This window comes from Protopterus annectens, chromosome 10.part0 (genome assembly GCF_019279795.1).
Source record: "Protopterus annectens isolate FY-2018-M chromosome 10.part0, PAN1.0, whole genome shotgun sequence".
In the NCBI taxonomy this organism is placed as follows: domain Eukaryota; kingdom Metazoa; phylum Chordata; order Ceratodontiformes; family Protopteridae; genus Protopterus; species Protopterus annectens.
The window spans coordinates 958,016,555-958,037,918 of NC_056744.1; the positions used below are offsets into that span (position 1 = coordinate 958,016,555).

The following is a 21,364-nucleotide window of genomic DNA, read 5'->3' on the forward strand; positions in this document are numbered from 1 at the left end:
GGAGGTCTTTTCATTCAAGAAGAACCATTTATGCATATTCTCCAGCGTACATGTCTAACCAGCCATGCACTCTGACCTGTAGCTTACCAAGGGAATTCATGAATACAAGGATCACAATGTGAAATAAGTTGTTACAACCAGACTGTAGTTATCAGTAGGCTTTTCTAAGTGACAGCCGATAACACAGGAGGCTCGGGTTCGAACGCTTTAGTAGTGTACACAGGCAGGCTAAATAATATACAGTCCAAGTATGAGAGTTTTGTCTGACTCTATACAGTAAGCAGTTTCTTTATATAGTGTTTACAATCAGCTTTTGCCCACCTTACTGACGTGGTCGGTCACAGGGCATTTCCATCACTATGGTCCGCAATAGTCTATACATACGTGGGTGCTGGGGTCGTGCTTTTAAATTATTTTCTCATGGGAATAACACAGCCTTGCAAGGCACCTTGTACATTACAGTATCCTTTTGTGATTGTAGCTGTTTCAAGGACCCTAGACTGTTACGATACAGTGGACAGTTAATTTCTTAATACGTTGCTTTGTCTCTCTGGTAGGGAGTTGTACTGCTATCTTCGATTGAGCTCACAAGGCCATCCTCCTCTGGGGAAGGAGTGCTGTTATGCATGTACATACATTTATTGTTCTGTAACCCAGCAAATAATTAATGATGACAGACATGAGCCTGCTGTACTGCTTACTGCCAGGTTCAGAATTCCATCACAGTACAGCTTAGCTTCACCAATTACATGCAGGCTTAGTTCTACTGCCATATTGTACGGTACAATTCAATACATTATATAGTATTTCGAGTGTAAACTGGAACTTCATATGTGTTTCTATATATTTTACTTAACAACATCCAACCAGCCATATGCATGTTGTTCCGTCCTTTACCTTGACCGTGTGTATTTGTCCGTCCAGCCACGCTAATCTCCACATGTGATGTCCCAGTTTCAACTTCTTTGCCTGTAGCACCCTGTTAGGACGTCCTGTGGTAGGTACCTGTTCCGCTATATGTGATCGACTTCACTGCAAAGATAATCATCGATGCGGTGGTCCAACGACCTGACTTGTCCACATGTGTACACTTATGTGCACCGTGTCGTATGCAAACCTAGATGGTTTGGACGGGTACATACTACATGCCGGATGTACACATTCTGCTGACACATTCACATGCAGCCATTTACATATCTGTACCTGCGGTGGGTTGGTGACATGTGGGGTACGTATTTGCCCGTGGCATTGCCTAACACAAACTTCTTACCACAGTTCAGGTATGCACATTGTGTGTGGTTGTATAGCTGCACACGGATGCTAGCAGGTTTGGGTGCAGGGGTATACATGGGTGTGACTGACATGTACAATGAGGCTATTGTGTAGTACATCCGAATACATGGGTTCTGCTTCTGGATATTACACTTCATCATACACCATCCAGTGTATGCAACAGAGACGTTGCTGGGTCTGGGATATGTTGCTATGCACATGTTTGCCTGTGTTTGAGGTATCTTGCTTCCTTACTGTTGTTATGTCAGCACAGCTACCCGGCTATGTACTGTCACTACTGCTTGTGACCATTATGGTTGGCACCTTTTCCAATGCCCATAGTGGGGCATGTTATGTGGACACTTCTGAATTTGCAGGACTACACATACCCAGGGCTAGTGCAGTTGACAGAACTTCACTTGTTTGCCATACTATGAGCTTATTCTGTAAGCGTTTGAGTTCCTTATTTATTTTCTTATGCCATGTCTGTGTTCCATATCGTAATGTATATGTTTTATGCTACTATTTACATGTATATTGCGGGAATTTGCGTGGCAGGGGATCGGAGGTCATTTTCCATTTTTATGATTGTTGCAGGGACACGACTGTCCAATCAGGGACTGTCCATGGCACATTGGGACAGCAGGTAACCCTGGTGACCATGCCCATGTCGCTACTGGGGTTTCCACCTTTTCCATTTTCCGATCTGGGATATTTCCGGGACTCACATCTGACTTTACAGGCCGACACATACAAACGGTCACTATATAGCATAGTAATTCACTTGTTTGCCTAAATAATATGCTTATTATTGTGGCAATTTCCTTGCTTATTCTGTTTATTGTGTCACTTAGGTATTTCTGTTACAGAAATAACCAATTCATGCTACCATTACATTAAATACGGGATATCATTTTGTCCTACAATCGTAGCACATCAGCCATTTCTAATACGTTTTTTCGGGACACAACTGTCCATGGAGAGACTGCCCCAACCAAAGTGGGACAGGTGGTGACCTTAGTCGCTGCTCCTATGTCAGTGCGGCGCGCTGACATGCGGCTGTACACCTTCTCTGAGTGTAAACACTGACAGTGCATTGCGGGACGAACGCGGTCTTATGCGTATCCTTTGCTCCTTGGACGGGTACACTTATGCCTTCGTGGCTTCTATTTGCTTCTCCGTTAATTTGGGACGGGGACTATGTTGCATACTGTACGTGCGTTTCATTCTGCACAGGACCTGGCTGCTGCCATTACTATTGTGGGAGGACCGTGGCTGTCAGCACATTAGGTTGCTCACCTCATGCCGGCTTAGACACGCCTCCAGATGCATCCTACCTGGGCTCGCTCATGTACACCACGCACGTGTCTGTGATTCCGGTGCACTCTCATTAATATGTATATGGCGCTACTGCGCCGGATATTCCATGCACCGCCGGGGCAGGCCTTACGCCGGCCTTGCGCCGAGCTTCATGAATCCCGGGGATAGTATTTGCATGGGAAGAGACTGAGATGGGTGTGTTGTGGGTGTGTATATTAGAGTGTGAGGGGGAGGGATATGTAAATCCAGGGGGTGTGAAGTGGGTTGGTAGTTAAGAGGGTGTGGGTTTAGGGGAAAGGAAATGAGGTTAGAGTTAGGTAACTAGGGGGTGGGGTGTATAGCAGTATAAATGTAATTGATGTGGGGATGGGTAGGAATGGGGTATGGTAGGGGAGCAGAGTGAGCTCGGGCAAAGCAAAGGGCGAACGGAGCAGGAAGAAGCCTGTGTGCAAGCACTGAGGAGAAAACAATCAATTAAGTTTGGTGGCTAGTACAAATAATTTGCACACTACTCTTTTAAGCTGAAAGATTCTGTGGAGAATACTTTTGGTTCAAGAAATAAAAAAACAGAAATACCCAAAAAGAAATGTAAAGGAACACTGTTCAAGTCTTTAAAACATTCTGTACAAACAGATTATAAGTCGACATGTAAGAATGTATTTATAATACCATAGCTAGTCATGCTGGTTTATAATGCACATGTTAATCTGAAATGATGTACAAAAACTTCAGCAAGATATGAAAGCACACATGACAGTGTCTAATTTCTTACTCATGATAGCAAAAAGTAATGACAACACCAGAAACAGTAGTGACACAATGAACATAAAATAATAGTTTTGTATATATGTGATGGCAAGGAAACATTCCTTCCATTATCCATACCATTGCCGAACATATATCCATCAAATTTCCTGATGTTGGAAAAACTGCAACATTAACAACAGACAAAGCATCAACACACCTTTATGAGAAATTTTAAATTTCCAAGAATGCCCATCTGGGTCTTCACTTTTCAGCAACCATAAATTGTGAGAAGATTTATAATTTTTACATATGTAACAGTTCCCACCATAGTAAAATCAGATGAGCACTATGTTATTGGAGCTTAAAAACACAGATTAGACCACATAAAAGGAAAATTAATATATCACTGAGCCTGTAGGTAAAAAGCAAACATTTTGAGCATCTTATTTTTTCTGGTCAGATCTAATATTGCCTTTTGCATATGACCAATGGAATAGACTCCCTGCCACTCACAATTACCAGTGAATTTAATCATGCAGCACAGTATGAGAAGGCTATACTACAGTCTATTGCAATCGATTTTTCTATCACTGTGTAATTTTCCTTGTGAGTTAGGAACTAGAGAGTAAAAATTAAGTATGCAGTGGGAAAAACAAGGTGCCAGGAAATGGGCATACCGTAGGGCTCCTCTACTATTACATTGTTATGTCAGTGACATCGGCTTACATTCACATATTGTAGTGGCTAAGTATGCAGATGATATAAAATTATAAAAAATATTGAAACGTCAAAAGTAGATTGTGAAGTCAAAAAAGCCTCAATGGCCTAAATGTGTGGGTTATGAAAATAAATTTGCCAATAACAGCAGGATATCTGATAGTACAATTTATTTGGATACAAGAGAATTGACAGTAACCATTTGAAATGTTGGAAACTGTCCCAAAACATGGAGACTGAATGGCCAAAAAAACAAACTTATATTCAATAAGTCTGAGATGACCATTTCTTGGACTATTCCCTTTTATCTGAGGTATGGCAACCTTGTAGTTTGTATATATAAGCTCAGAATGGGTGTCTGGGGGGGGGGGGGCAGGTGTGAGGAAGTTTAAAGGAGAAGAGTGATGTTTGAGACTCACTTATCTATATTTTCAATATTTTTTTTTGGTCTATCAACAGTGTTGTCAGCACTAGCCATTTTGAGTGCTGACATTTCAATAAGGAGCCAAACTAACACTTGTTATACCGCAAATAGTGTGGACCTAACTACAGATGACCACTGCTGCAGAGGTTTAGGGGCTGATAGTTACCTTAAACTATCCTTCAGAGGCCACATTCAAAAGGTATGTACCAAAACATGGAGCTGTAATTCTATAACAGCCATGATTCTTATTTTAATTGGCTTGGTATGATCTCATCTAGAATATACAGATTTACTGTGAGTAGCAACAAAAAGATACCGCACTCTCAAATTAGAATAATCCCATAGAAAATGGATGAAAGAAGTCCAGGATTACATTCAAGTTATGACTACAGGAAGAAACATCTGAACCAGTTCTTATTATGATACAAATGTGTAAGAAGTGACATCATAATTGCCTTTCATGGTGTGAGGGATAACCATTTATGTAATTTGTTGGGAAGAGATAAGATTCCTGAATAAGTTAGGCAAAGTGTTATGAAACATCAAGAAAATACTATAATGTAGTTATCATACAAATGGAACAAACTGGTTCACTGAAAGCATAATAACCAATAAGGAATAACTTGCCAGACAAAATAGAAAAAAAGTATCCTTAGGGCTTTTAAAATAACTCATGAGCACATGTAATAATGAAAGAGAAGCACAAATATGATAGAATTGGCAGTGCAAGCATCTATAGTTTTTGTCAGTAAATGTATGCAGGCATGTATGCTTGAGTTACCTATACAAGCAATTTACATATTATAAAAGCCTTGCTCATGTAGTATATACTGTCACTGCTTACTTATGCAGTTGATTTGTTTGTGCCTTTTGGCTTTTCTCAGTTAGGGGTCGCCACAGCGGAACTCCGGTCCACTAATGATTGGCAGTTGATTTTTACGCACTGGCTTGCCAGGCCTGACGGACAACCTTCAACAAAGGTACGCCCATTCACACATGTCTCCATGCAGAAGACACTCTAGCTGAGAATCGAACCGGACAGCATCTTACTGTGAGGCGACAATGCTACCACAGCACCACCACCGAGGGTTAGCATAATTTTCTAACATCAAACATTTTAAATATTTTCTCACTCCTGGAGCTTTTCCCCAGACCTCTGTTGAAAACTGTCAGTCTCTGTTACCAAACAACACAGAAATAAACAAATAAATGAATGTACGACATAACATAATATAAAAAATAAAGTTAACCAGAGAAGGCATGTGGCAAAAAAAACAGTGTATTACTTGCAAAAATACTTACTTCTTTATAGCAAATGTTACTAGCCCAATTGAATAGTTTCCTTGTTTAAACTCTTCATTTAAGATTTCATAATTATAGGTGCCTTCCCAGATGATTGGTGCAAGCCAAGGAGTCAAAACATTGACATCAGGTCTCCTATAACAGAATAATACTAACATATTTTTATGCCATTTAAGAAATTATTACAGTTATATAATGTATCATATTTACAAAATGCATATAAAGTAACAGAATGCATGCAGGGTACCATATAGTATCAAAAAATGCTTCTATCCTTTTTTTATATTTTCTTTCTTTTCCAGATAAAATATAAAAGTCCATATTGCTGTGTATCTACCACTCTTTTATAACTCAAATGCTGGTGTTGGTTTACATTTATACATATCCTAGTTGTCACTAAATAAGTGTTTTACATTCCCATAGCTTCCCATACATAAAATAAGCCTAATTAAATGTTGACTTGTAAGCAGTTTGCTAAAGACAAACCCCTGCCTTAAGATATATATTCAGATATGTGTGTGTGTGTGTGTGTGTGTGTGTGTGTGTGTGTGTGTGTGTGTGTGTGTGTGTGTGTGTGTGTGTGTGTGTGTTTATTATCACAGTCCTTATGCTCACAAGCAAGAAACCCATTATCCTAAGACCATAATACTGAAAGACCAAAATGCTAAAGAAAATATCAAGCTCACAAACTGACCCCCTCCTATAGGAACAATGTTATCACTTGTTCCTGGGTTCACACTGGTAGAGGGATTCTGTATTCAAGATTTTTAGACATTGTGGTCTTCAGCATTTTGAACCATTGAAATGGTTTTGCAATTATGGGTTTCAAGCTTATCGATTTCAAGACTGTGGTAGTAAACCATATATGTGTATATGCACGTATACACACACACACACACACACACACACACACACACACACACACACATATACATATATATATATATATATATATATATATATATATATATATATATATGTGTGTGTGTGTGTGTGTGTGTGTGTGTGTGCATATATATATATATATATATATATATATATATATATATATATATATATATATATAAATACATATATATATATATATATATATATATAAATTTGTTTATTCATTTTTAGTATATGATCACATATTGGAATGCATTACATTTTGGGAAAGAAACAACTAACTGAAAAGAAAATAGGTAATCTACTGAATCAAAACTCAACAACCATATTGAGACCAAATTTGTCTGATTACTGGTAGTGTTACAAAAAAGAGTTTTTGCAAGGTAAGGCACTGGGTTAGCATTAAGGGTAGAGACCGAGTTTGAGTTTGCCTTCACACTCCCTGCACGACCTTACTAATGGATGCTAATCCCAAACCCTGGTTAAGTCCATCATTAACCTGAACTCCCTTCTTTCCCTTTTTTAGGCAAAGTTCAAAGGACAAAACCACCACAGTAACAGGTACAAGCATGCAAAATTGGAAGGTAATGCTACTCAATGCTAAAAGTCTAAACCTCAAAATGCACTCTCTTGAGGCACTCCTAAAAATGGAGAACATCGATATCTGTGCAGTAACTGAAACCTGGTTCAAGGCTCCAGTGAGCACCCCTGCAATACCAAGCTACAACTCTTACCACACTTTTCGGCCACCAAACCAGGATCAAAACACTAAAGGTAGAGGAGTGTTCATATTCACCAAGGATATTCACACCACCAGGTTAGTTGCCCAACACAATGCATCTGAAATTCTCCAGGTGCAACTAACACTAGGTAAGACTGCAATCCAAATTGTAGTTTGCTACAGATCCCCCACCATGCCCCAAGATTCTCACTACACCTTTCTAAACATACTGGAAATATTAATATACAACCAAACACCCTAATACTGGGTGATTTCAACTACCCTGCCATTAACTGGGAAAACTACTTGTGTACCAACACCTTTGCCCAGCAGTTCTTGGAATTCATAAATTCCAATGTCCTGGATCAACTAATCCATAGTCCCACCAGGGGCTCCAATATCCTGGACCTGGTCATTACCAACATGGGAAATCAATGCTCCACACCTATGGTCACCCCCTCGTTGGTCAGGTCAGACCATAAGCTAATCACCCTTAACATCCACATTCCCCCCCCCCCCAGTAAGGAAACCTCCATAAAAACTTCTCCAAAGCCAACTTCATGCTACTCAAGTCAGAAGTTACAAACTTCATGACACCCATGCAGATGGGAACTGAAAGTTCGACTGCTGAGAACTACACTAAGGCACTGTATGAGCACATCCACTCATGCATGAATCGTGCCATCCCAAATAGATGTTCTCCTCCAAAAAAAGGAAGCCAATCTGGTGGTCCCCTGCCATAAACAAGCTTTACAACATAAGGAAGAAACTGTTGCAGAAAAGAGGAAGGTCCAAGGATGCAAAAAACTCCCTTACCAGCCTCAGTAAGAAGCTGAGATGCCTCATAAAATCCTCCAAAGCTAGTTACAAAAATAAAATTGCCAAAGATTCAAAAGACAACCACAAGGCATTCTATAACTATGTCAAGAATCTAAATGGCAATGCACAGATCTGCTCTGAGCTACAACAGAATGGCATTAAATATACTGATCCCAAGGAGATTGCCAATATCTTGGCAGACCGATTCAGTGCCAACTTTACCCCCCTTTCACCCCCTAAATGGCCCATCTCAATACCAGAAGATTGCCAAATTCTGGTAATAATGGCCGCACAGGTAAAAAATGCACTCTCCAAAGCAAAGAATACAACGTCCATGGGACCAGATGACATCCCGTACTGTGTACTACATGACCTACAAAATGAACTGGCAACCTCACCTAAGTGTCATGTTTAATCATAGCCTCACCTCAGGCTTTGTGCCTACTGAACTGAATGGTGCACAGCTACAGTTATCCCACTCCACAAGGGGGGATCCACCTTGGATCCCGGGAACTACCACCCCATCAGTCTGACGAGCCTGATCTGCAAGACCATGGAACTTATAAACAAAGACATTGGCAACCTTAAAACACTGGACCCCACCCAGTTTGGGTTCGTGAAGGGCCGATCTTGTCTCCTGAACCTGATTGACTTCTTCGGATCAGTCTCCAGAGCTGTGGACAAAGGCAAGGCAGTCCACACAGACTATCTGGACCTTGCCAAGGCCTTTGACACCATCCACCACTCTGGAATCATAGATAAATTTACTAAGCTGGGCATTAATCCCTATGTCACTCGATGGGTTGCCAACTGGCTTACTGACAGAACACACACTGTAAAAGTAGCTAATTCCAAATCCAGCTCCAGACAAGTGACAAGTGGAGTACTTCAGGGTTCAGTCCTGGGACCTCTCTTGTTTGGCATCTACTTCTCTGAAGTACAGGCCAACACTAATGGACTCTGGCTAACAAAGTTCACAGATGACTGCAAACTGGGAGCCATTATTGAATCCCCAAATGATGTGGATACTCTACAAAAGGGTCTTACAGAAACAGATGCTTGGTGCCAGAGCCATGGGCTTAAGCTCATTGCCAAGAAATGTATAGTTATCCCCTTTGGGAAAAAACATGTATCCATGAATTACCACATAGGTGGCAGTACACTAAACACCGAAAGAGTGATGAGAGACTTAGGGACACAGGTGGACAGTGGTCTCACCTTCAATAACCACATCGCCACAACAGTCAGGAAATCCTTCTATGTGGCACAACTCATCACTAAGGGTTTTTCATCAAGAAAAAAGAAGGTCATTGTCCCACTGTACTCATTCTTCATTAGACCCATTATAGAATACAACGCCCCATTTGGTATGTGCCTCTCAAGACATCTGCAACAACTGGAAAGGCCGCAGAAATACCTCACTAAAAGAATCACATGCCTAAAGCAGATGCCCTATGCTGACCATCTTAAAAAACTCCAGCTATACTCTGTCACATATCATCTACTCTGAGGTGATCTCTACTTAACATACAAGGCCATGTCAAACCCAGAGCTGTTGGGCATGCTACACTTAAAGAAATCCCAATCCCTCAGATCCACACGCTCCAAGGATTTAAACCTTGTCATCACAATAAACAAAACATGCTGGAGGGCTAGTTTCCTGACCCAGAGACTCCCCAGACTCTGGAATAGATTGCCCATACATGTCAAGCAGAGTGCCTCTTTGGCCCTCTTCAATAGGAGCCTTGATGATTGGATGGGAGAAAGAAAATTCACCCCGGGGATCATGTCAGTCACCCTGCTAGACAGGGGTCCAGGAAAGTAAACAGTGTGGGAAGAAATAGCCAGGGAATTGTTATGGCTAGGCTTGTATAGGCCCTAGGGCTGATAGTCTAGTACCAACCTATGAACCTATAAAAACAACCCGACATGCGCTCTATATATTATGCACTTTGTACCTTCACTCAGAATTAACTCCCAGTGGTGATTAGCCATCTATGAGATGATTAATACTGATTCTTCCTGATATCCTCTACTCTATTTATATCAGAATAAACTGCTTCCCCTGAAGGAAAGAACCATTGTAAATCAATATTGATATGCCTTCTGTAGAAAATCTGACATAAGAATCCCATACTTAAGAATCAAGTCCCTGAATAGACTGGTTTCTTCAAAGTTTGTTTTCGTAATTTTCTATAAAATGTCTATGTTATTAAACTACCTGAACATAAAATTAAGCAACATGATATGATTGTAAAAGTCTCCCTCTCCCCAAAACAAAATCCTGCTGTGAAAAAAAATAAGCTCCTTTCTTCTAGCAGCTCTCTATTACAAAGGGAAGTACAGTAATCAATAGTAATAGATAAAAAAGTAACAAAAGTTAACTACGATAAATCTGACCAGAGCACCGATGACCTGAACAGCATGCTCAGTAACACCTTTCACCAATTTTCAAGGGTGCACTGAACATCCCATGCAGTGCACAGAGAGGAGAAGGGCTTAGGGCACAACAGTCCTAACTTAATACCATCCACAGAGAACAGATAGACAGAAAATAAGAGATTAAGGCTCCTCTATCATGAATATATGGCATGTTGGCATGTTAGAAATAATTCACTGGCCCATTGTTCTGTATCATAATCAACAAACAGAGGTACATGGGGGATTCTCCCCCAAACCAAAACATCTGGCAGCAGGCACAGTAGTAGCCAGCATTCAACATGGCCACTGTGAGCTCACTGCGGGTTATTCTTTGAATCTACATGTGATTTTTAAGTCTTTAACAAGGAAAATAAAATGAACTCCAAGAGAATCAGACTCCAGATACAGGGCCTGCAGTTACTGGAGAAGAAGAAGAGTCTTGGACTTACTTCCACTCATCAAAAAGTTGAGATCCTTCATCAAAACCTACAAAGCCAGCTATGAAGGCAGAATTGCAGCAGACACTAAAAACAACAAGCCTTTTTTAGTTCTATCAAGTATCTCCATGGCAATACCCAGAGTTGCTCTGCGTTACTGCACAATAGTACCTCCTATGCTGAGCCAACAGATATTGCCAACATACTGGCCGACAGATTCACTGCCAACTTTACTCCCCCAAAGGACCAATCTCAGTACCGGAAGAATTCCAGGCACCTTGCATTACTGCAGTACAGGTTAAAGCTGCATCATCTAAGGCCAAGAAAACAGCTTCCATGGGACCCGACAATATCCCTGGCTGTGTTTTACATGAATTACAAAGTGAACTGGCACCACATCTGTGTGCTCTGTTCACTCACAGCCTCATCTCAGGCTTTGTCCCTACCAAATGGTGCACTGCTATAGTCATCCCACTCCATAAAAGACAAGCAACTACAGACCCTGGAAATTATTGCCCCATTAGGCTGATGAGTCTGATATGTAAGGCTATGGAGCGCATCATCATGTACCTAATTAACAAGGATATAGGGAATCTCCAAACTCTAGATCCCATGCAATTTGATTTTGTGAAAGGTAGATCATGCCTGCTCAACCTGGTTGACTTCTTTGAGTCAGTCACCAGAGCGGTGGATGAAGGTAAGGCAGTTCATACAGCCTACCTCAATCTGGCCAAGGCCTTTGATACCATTCCTCGATCAGGAATTACTGATAAACTCACCAAACTAGGCATCAACCCCTAAATCATTAGGTGGGTTGAAAATTGGCTCACAGATAGAACACACAGCATGAAAGTAGTGGACTCCAAGTCAGACTGCCGACCAGTCACAAGTGTAGTCCCACAGGGATTGGTCTTGGGTCCTCTCTTGTTTGGTATCTACTTCTCAGAAGTCCAGGCCAACACAGAGGGACTCTGGCTGACTAAATTCACAGATAGCTGCAGCTGGGAGCTATTATCAACTCCCCAAGTGATGCAGACATCCTACAGAAAGGCATCACTAAGACCAATGACTGGTGTCAAAACCATGGCCTTAAGCTTAATGCTAAAAAATGCATTGTCATCCCCTTTGGGAAAAACTCAGTTCCCACTAATTACCACATCGGCGGGAGCCCACTGAACACTGAAGCTGATATAAGAGATCTGGGGACACAGGTTGACAGCAACCTGTCCTTCGACCACCACATTGCCACTGTGGTCAGAAAGTCCTTCTATGTGGCACATCTCATAAAAAGGGTTTTGCATCCAGGAAGAAAGAGGTCCTTATTTGTCTCTACTCTTCTTTCATTAGACTAATCATAGTGTATAATGCCCCATTTGGCATGTACCTCACTAGACACCTGCATCAGCTGGAGAGGCCACAAAACACATGTCCTACATGGACCGACTCAAAAAACATCAGCTATTCTCTGTCTCATATCATCTACTAAGACGCAATCTCTGCTTGACTTAGAAAGCCATGTCTGACCCAGCTCTGTTAGAAATGCTACATCTAAAGAAATCCCAATCCCTCCACAGCACATGCTTCAGAGATTTCAACCTCATTACCACAATCAACAGAACATGCTGGAGGGACAGGTTCATAACCCAGAGACTGCCCATGCTCTGAAATAGACTTCCCATACATGTCAAGCAGAGCAACTTACTAGCCCTTTTCAAAAGAAGTCTTGATGAGTGGATGAGAAATGGAAAGTTCACCCCGGGGATCACTCCAGTGGCTCTACTTGATAGAGGCACCGGGAATAAACAACGGGTGGCACAATACCAGGGTAATCCTATGGGCTAGGCTTGTAAAGGCCCCAGGGCCCTTAGCCTAGTACATACCTATGAACCTATGAACTAACCGGTTTATCATTTTTTGTAAATTGCAACTTAATGCAAATTTCTCCTGTTAAACTATGGTAAACTTGCTGTTTTCCCATTCTCCCAGTGTCTTTAATGGCATAAGTTTGTCTGACTTCAGCAAAGTAGCTGTTCCCCTTCCTGGAGCCAACCACAGCCATCACAAAAGTCAACAGACTTTTGTTTTTACACCAAAAGGGGCAGGTTCTGTCTCCGTGGCCATTAGTCATCAACCTCTTTGGTCTGCCTTCTTGCTAACTTGGGGTGGTGGATTCCAGGATTGTTTGCTTGAACCAAATGGACAAAATGTTGTGATACAGGTAAATGTAACTGTCTGGTAAATTCCTTGTGTAAAAGCTCAGTGTAGTTTACAAAGAAGATGATTGGATAGTCTACTGAAAGACTTAATTTCAGATCAATACCACTCTGATTCAGTCTGTCTTAAGTACTCAGTCCTACTCAGAAAAATGTATCACTGTATAACAAAACTCATTTTTTTTTATAGACAACACTATTATCAGTGAGATCCAAATTTTATCTCATGTTTCCACCCTGAATGTCTTTTTAACTTTTAATAGAGCAGGAAAAGTCAGAGCAGTTTGAACTCTATGCTAATAACACTTGCAGTATAAGGTTTCTCCACACCTTTGGGCAGTCCAATGAAAGATAGATCATTTCTGCATAAATGATTTTCTAAATTATGATCTGGTGTTGTTAATCTTCATTCAATCATGACTGATGGGTCTCGGTTCCATCCCCGGAACTGACTCGGCCGATATAACAAGCTTGCGCCACCCAAAAACTCATAAGCTAGGTTTACCCATAGTGCCCCTTCCCTCACCTCCTCAGATTTTGTTTGCAACCTAGAGAATCAAGATGCATCAGGCCTGCTCTCAAGCTAAGTCCTATAATTTTTCAATTATACTTAGAGTTTTTTTTCTTGTTTCTCCTTTAAATATCAAAATTCTTTATTGTTAATACAGTTAAATACTTTTCTTCTCTATGTGACTGTTTTTCCCTTTAATTACCTTTTTGGTATTTCTTTGTACCATTGCTGGTACAAGCCCCTCCCTCTCTTTTCCTCTTGGTAATCTTAATACCATTGCTGGTATTTTTCCCCCTTCCTTTTCCCTTTGGGTTTCCTGTTGTTATCTATATAAAAATATATCCATATACATATATCTATCTATCTATCTATCTATATATATATATATATATATATATATATATATATATATATATATATTTTTTTTTTTCCCTACACTTCTGTGTTTGACAGGTCTTCTTGTTATGTGGACTTCTGTATCTGGAATTCTTCTCCTTTTATTGGATCAAGATGTCTGATAAGGCACATCTGGGTTTAAACAGTGCGATAAATCTTGCAGGGATACCTAATTCCGATGGGCATCTTCTCCTGTGCTTTTTGTCTGGGAGTTTCCACTTACAGGTTCAGCCTCCATGCGAGCTCTGTAAGGGCTTCAGTGCCCGTACCTTAGCATAGCATAAAAATAAATTAATCTTAAAAGGTCTGCTAAAAGCTCCATTTTCAGAGGCCTTATCTGAGGTGGAGGTTTCAACACCTCCTTAGAAAGAGACAAAAAAGAGAAGTCAGTCGGTTCCAATGTCTCCCAGTTCAAAGGAACCAAAGCCTTCTAAAACCCAAACTCATACTGAACCTAAGACAGAACTTCCCAAACTGTCAGCACCGACTATCTCGGCACTGGAGTCTAAAACCCCCTCCATGGTGCCAATGACAACTTTGACTATGGAACCAACAACTACAACTACTATCATGGTACCAACCCCTTCCTCAGTACCGGACACCTTTTCAGCACCAAAAATAGTTTCTTCCCCTAAATTCATCACTCCCTCTCCATCACAGTCTTAGGTCTTTTGACCTCAGTGCCAAAAGGTGAAACTTTAGCCAGGACACAATACTCCCTGTCCATCGACCCTTATGTTGGACAACAGCTTAGTTCTTTTCTTGACTGGCTGAAGTCCCTTTCAGGGATGTCCACCCATTCAACTAGGAGCCTTTCAGAGATTGATCTAGTGAGGCTTGTGGATCAGCTCCTAGTGGCCAGAGGCATCCCAGCTCCATCCAGGACCTCCTCCCCCCTGGAGCCGAGGGGTTTTCTCCACAGACTCCAACATGTGTTCCTCCTTCAACCTCTCCACAGGCCTTGGAGCCCTCATTGCCAATGCCTAGCCTGATGCCAGCATATCAGCTCTACTGGTAGATCTTACCATGGTTCTGGAGCCTATCCTGTAGACCATGGTTCAGTCAGAGCCAGTCCACCCTCAAGACTGTGACTGGCCTGTCAGCATCATGATCTCTAGTTTGGCGCTGATTTTTTCCACTGTGCTGTCTATGATTCCAGTTGTTTTGGCAGCTCCAAGACCTCTTATGACTCCAACCCTGGAGGCAGGCTCAACAGAGAGGGGTGTGACCCTGGTTCCAAGGTTGTCTTTCTCGGTTCTGGGCTCCTATCTCTATTTGGGCGGGCCTGCCTTCCAGGTTATGGAGAGGGCTCTTGCTACTGCAAGCATGCATTTGGCCCCTTCAGTGCCCAATTCTAATATATACATGCCCTCTGTTATGCAGATGACACAGCCAACTACACTAGGACATCGGGCATGGGAGCAGCAAGACACCCTACCGCAGGGCACCCACTCTTTGGAGTCCTCTTCAGATGCTCCCCCTGAAGAGCCGCCCCATAAGAGAATGTGCAAGAGGAAGCATATTAATTCCCCTGAGGAATCCCTCACTGAAGATACAGATTGCAATGACGGGGACAGGTCCTTACGGTCACCCCCTGAGGATGTCTCCTTTGGAGACATACTGGAGATTCTGAAACAGAGGAGTGACTGGGAGCCCATCAACCCTTCCTTTGAGGAATCTGTATTCTTGCAGGCTTTCTGTGCTTGACCATCAACTTCCTGGGTGATCCCGCCTGTGGAAAAGTTGGTCAAGCTCATCATGCAGCACGTGGCCCCTGACACCATTAAGCCAATTCCTTAGAGACCAGACAAAATTCTCTCCCCCTCCAGAGGATCATCCCCATTAGTCCAAAGGCTTGGCAGTAGATTCTGTGGTGGTAGCAGTGGCCACAAGAAAAGAACTCGCAGAAGACAGTTCAGCTGTTCATCCTCCAAACAGGGAGTCCTAGACGATAGACAGACTAGGGAAGTGGGTTTATGCTTCAATGACCTTCATTATATGGTTGTTGAACTATTTGGCACATTTTACCCATCTTCAGAGGGACCTGATTTTGGAACGTTCAGGAACCTTAGCAGGATCACTGTCTGATGAGGTATGTGACAAATTTCCCTCCCAGTTTTCCACCCTAGAATCCATTTCTAATTCAGCCATGCAATTCATTGCCCATACAACCAAAGGGATGGCTAGAGCAGCGGATACAGGTGTTGTCATGAGACATCACACCTGAATGTGCTTGTGAGACTTTGCGGACCTCTTCAAGTCTTCCTTCATCAACTCTCTCCTTGATGAGTCTTCCTTATTTGGCACAAAAGTTAAAGACACTTTAGCCAGGTGTGAGAAAGATGGAAAGACCCTGTCTGCTGTTGGCGTATGTTTTTCTGCTCCTTAGCGATCCTATACCAGGAATCAGAGAGGTGGGAAAATGTGGTTTAAGAAATCCCAAGGGCCTTTTCATGACACACGTGGTGAGTTTTCTCCCCAGGGCAGAGGGAGGAACTCTTCAGGAAGATGCTCCTCCCATGGCAGAGGGGGGCTCATGAAACTAGGGGTCCAGGGACTCCTTCTTTGGGCAGCCCTGTCAGTGCTCCTGAAGAGTGGCCTGATTGCTTGCCTCTGGAGGCAGTCGGGGGACAATTCTCTCTGCACCACTTGACCTGGCATTCAATAACATCAAACTTCTGGATGCAGATGATAATGACCAGAGGTTACCATATCCCCTTTGACCTTTACCCAAGGCCACTCAGGAGAATCCCCAGCATTCCACCCAGTCAGAGGGATACAGCAGCACAAGACATTTTAAAGATGCTAGAAAAAAAGAGTTATCCAAACAGTCCCACCAGACCAAATAGGATCCGTGTTTTACTCAATTATTTTTAGTGCCAAAAAAAAAAACAGGGGACTAGAGGCCAATTTTGGACCTCAGCATCTTGAACAACTTTATCATACAGAAAAAAATCCAGATGGTCACAATTCAGTCTATCCTTTCATTTCTGGAGAAAGACAATTGGATGTGCTCGACAGATCTTCAGGATGCGTATTACCACATAAAAATGGACAAATAATCCAGAAGATATCTCTGCTTCTGGCTGGGAGTCAATCACTATCAGTTTCGAGCTCTGCCCTTTGGTCTCACCACAGCTGCCAGGGTGTTCACCAAATGCATGACAGTAGTAACAGCTCACTTGAGACTACAAGGATTCTGGGTGTTTCCATATTCAGATGACTGGCTCCTTACCGCCCCCACCAAGCATCTACTGCTTCAAGCCATACACTACACTTTAAAACTGGCAGACATGCTAGGCATCTCAATAAACAAGGAAAAGTCAAGACTAGTACTAGCGCAAACCTTAGAATTCATTGGGGCAACTTTCGACTCTAGTTCCTGCTAGTTGCTTTGCCTCATCACAGGTTACAAAGGTTAATATTCCAGCTTCAACCGATACTCTGTCAACACCTAGTTCCAGCTTGCTTAGTCTTTCAACTACTGGGTTCAGTGGCAGCGACAATCACTCTGGTTCCACTGGTGAGATTCCATATGAGGCTGCATCAATGGTTCCTAGCTTCTCAGTGGTCTATACCGACACATCCAATGTCTTTCCTGATTTGCATAACAAACCATTGCAAACAAGATCTGAAATGGTGGATGAAGCCAGAACAAGAGTTATGGAGTCGCCCCTTTTCACTCCCTCTACCCAAAGCCATAGTGATTACAGATGGTTCCCTGATGGTTTGGGGGGGCATTTTAAGGAAGAACCATCCAAGGCACTTGGTCCCCCTTAGAGGCCAATCTGCATATCAATGTCCTAGAAGTGAGGGCGATGCTTCTAGAGTTGCAAGCATTCCAATCTGCCCTCCCATTGGGGACAATTGCTATCCAATCAGAGAACTTAACAATTCCACAAATGAGATAAAAACACAAAGGAAGGCAGACAGCCAGGAGTAGATCCACCACTATTAATTAAATCAGATAAACATAAGCGCTTTCGTCGAGTTCATTACAAGACTTCATCCGATAAAAAATGAACTGAAAAGCCAGGTTTTAAAAGCCTTTACATGTCACATGATCTGCCCCCCAGAATGATTGACTGATTAAAATCAACAATTTGTAGTGTAGTTTTAGATCTAATCTTGCTCAGTTAATTTTGGATTTAAAACTTTTTGTTCGGAAAATGAATCTAAGTATTTTATTTAGTAATGATGGAATGGACCTCAATAATGACTTGAAACTTTCTATTGTTTGCAATCCACCAACCCACCCTAGCCTTCAATTTTTTGAGAATATTTGCGAATTTGACTATAGAGATTTATTTCAAGGGCTTCATGCTTTTTCAAGGAACTTAAAACCTGAGGAAAGGGAAATATTAACCTTGGTACAACAACAAAATGTCAGGATTATACAACCTGACAAGGGGGCAGTGTTGTGATTATGAATGTGCAAGATTATGTTGAAAGCATGTACAAGATTTTATTTAGCAACACTTATTGCCAAGTCTCTAGAAATTAGGTAAACATTGCCTATAATAGGATCAAGGTTCAACTAAGTGATATGCTCATGGAAAGACGTATTTCACTACCTGAATATAAGTATTTAAAAATGGATGCCCCTACTATCCCCGTCATATTTGGACTTCCTAAACTATGTAAACAAACTGTGGACCCACCATTTTGTCCGATTGTTGATGCTCGTAATTCTGTCACTTCTCCCATTGCAAAATTTCTGGATGTCAAATTGAAAGATTTATTAAGACAAGAGGTACATTTTTGTATTGATTCATGAGATTTTCTTTACAAATGCAACAGTGCTGTATTTGATAGTGACCTTATATTTTTTACAGTGGATGTAAAAGTTTATTTACCATAATTCCACATGAAATTGGACTTGTTAGGTTTAGTGAATACTTGTTTAGGAAAAAGATTGAACAAGACTGTATTAACACCTACTCAAAAATGATGGAAATTGTGTTGAAAAATAATTACATTTATTTTGATAAACAGTATTTTTTTCAACAAGTAGGTGTTGCTATGGGGGTTTCCTATGGGCCACTTTATGCAAATATTGTCATGTGTGAATGGGAACGAAGATTTCTTTTTGATTATTCTGGGTTTCATGACTATATTTTATATTTGAGATATTTGGATGATTTGTTTTTCATTTGGAAGGATGATAACAACAGTGTTAGTAATTTGATGGATTACATAAACAATGCAACCAACTTTCTACAGCTCACACGTGGTGGGGAGTGAGAGCAATAGTTATTTGGATGTAAGATTAGACAAGGATTTGGTGCATGGGGAGATATGTTTCCACAATTTATAGGAAGCCCACATACTTGAATGCTTTTTTGCATTTTGACAGTTTTCACCCCCTTTCTCAGAAAAAAAGCGGTGGTCAAAGTACAATTTGTCAGAGTTGCAAGGATGGTCTCTCCTTTGACTCCTTTTTTGTGGATTGTAGCCTGTTGGAAGATATGTGGCTTTTGTACAGGAAATTAAAAAAGAAGTAGTGGCTAAGAGACAATTAGGTATTTATTCACCAGTTGTGGTTGGACATTTGACCAACCTTCATACTTGTTCTGTTACTAGTATTTCTACAGCCGACAAGGAAGGAAATGGGACTGAGGTAACTTCTAATGTTAGTTTTAGACTGTCCTTTATTACCAGATATTCTGTGGACCACCAGCAAATTCAAGAGATTCTACAAAAGAACTGGGGTGTACTGACTGGGGATGGTGAGGTTAGACCCAAAGTTAGTATAAAACCCACCACTGAGTGGAGAAGGAGGCTCAAAATCAAAAACTTGGTGGAAAAACCTATAACTGAACCCGGTAACACCCAAGTTAGGTGTATGTACCAATGCGGCATGTGCCATTTTTGTAAACTTATTTATGTTGGGGAATTGTTTGAAATTAATGGTTTTAGTTTTAGGATCAAAGGACATTACAACTGTAACAGTCCTGGGGTAGTTATGGGGCACTATGTTAGGTATGTCCTGCCTTTTACATCAGCAAGACTGAGTGGATGCTCAAGCAGCGCATCTATGTACATAATTATGATATACGGGGTAAAAACAACTACAAATGTACTTTATAGGCACATTATAGAATTTCCTGAAAACTATTTTAAATTTATTGTGATTGAGCAGGTAAAACAGAACAAAAGATGTGGACCTTGGCAATTGTTTTTAGAAAACCAGGAACTCTATTGGATATTAAGTTTGAATGCTATGGGTTTCCCTGGATTAAATTAAAGGGATTTGGGGACCCAAGTAGATAGCAATCTCTCCTTTGACAATCACATTGCCAAAGTGGTTAGAAAGACCTTCTATATAGCCCACCTTATCATGAAAGGGTTCAAATCTAGATCAAGAGAGGTCATTGTGCCCCTCTACTCATCAGTCATCAGGCCCATAATTGAATACAATGCCCCATTTGGGATGTATCTTACCCGACACCTGCAGCACCTGGAAAGGCCCCAAAAGTACCTCACCAAGAGGATCAAGGGACTCAAACTGATGCCCTACGCAGTTAGGCTAAAGAAACTCCAGCTCTACTCAGTTGCTTACCGCCTACTCAGAGGCGATCTGTGCCTGACGTATAAAGCCATATCCAACCCAGAATTAATGGACATGCTCCACCTCAGGAAATCCAAATCCCTTAGAGCTACATGCTCCAGGGACTTAAACCTCAGCACAGAAATAAATAGGACATGCTGGAGGGACAGATTCATATCCCAGAAGCTCCCCTCACTCTGGAACATAATCCCAATCCACGCTAGGCAGAGCCCCTCAATGACCCTCTTCAAGAGAAATCTTGATGAGTGGATGGGAGATCATAGGTTTACCCCTGGGATCTCTTCTGTGTCCCTACTAGACAGAGGCACAGTAAACTAACCTTAAAAGGGCTATCTTCTGAGACCTACTATACAGAGGCACAGTCAACTAATCTAAAAGGGTGGCGAAAGCCAAACACACTCTGGCTAGGCTTATAAATGCCCTAGGGCAGATAGCCTAGTATCAGCCTATGAACCTATGAACTGAATTAGCATCTATTGGTTGTGTACTAAAAATGAAGGCACAACTTATATTTTGCTATGAAGGTTCATTTTATATATATACGTTTTTAAACTTATAGTATTCTAATGTGGTTAAATTTATGTATTTTAAGATGTTGAATAATG

The 21,364-nt window shown here is 41.4% G+C and overlaps 1 protein-coding gene across 2 annotated transcripts in view; it reads right to left on the reverse strand.

Annotated features, from left to right (window-relative positions):
* The window catches only part of LOC122813416 (histo-blood group ABO system transferase-like), a 527,526-nt gene that overhangs the window by 178,155 nt on the left and 328,007 nt on the right, over positions 1-21,364 (reverse strand). For both annotated transcript variants that reach the window (XM_044085732.1, XM_044085731.1), the window contains exon 8: positions 5,783-5,917. In XM_044085732.1, the coding sequence (XP_043941667.1) occupies positions 5,783-5,917 (135 nt within the window). The remainder of the gene's footprint in view (positions 1-5,782; positions 5,918-21,364) is intronic.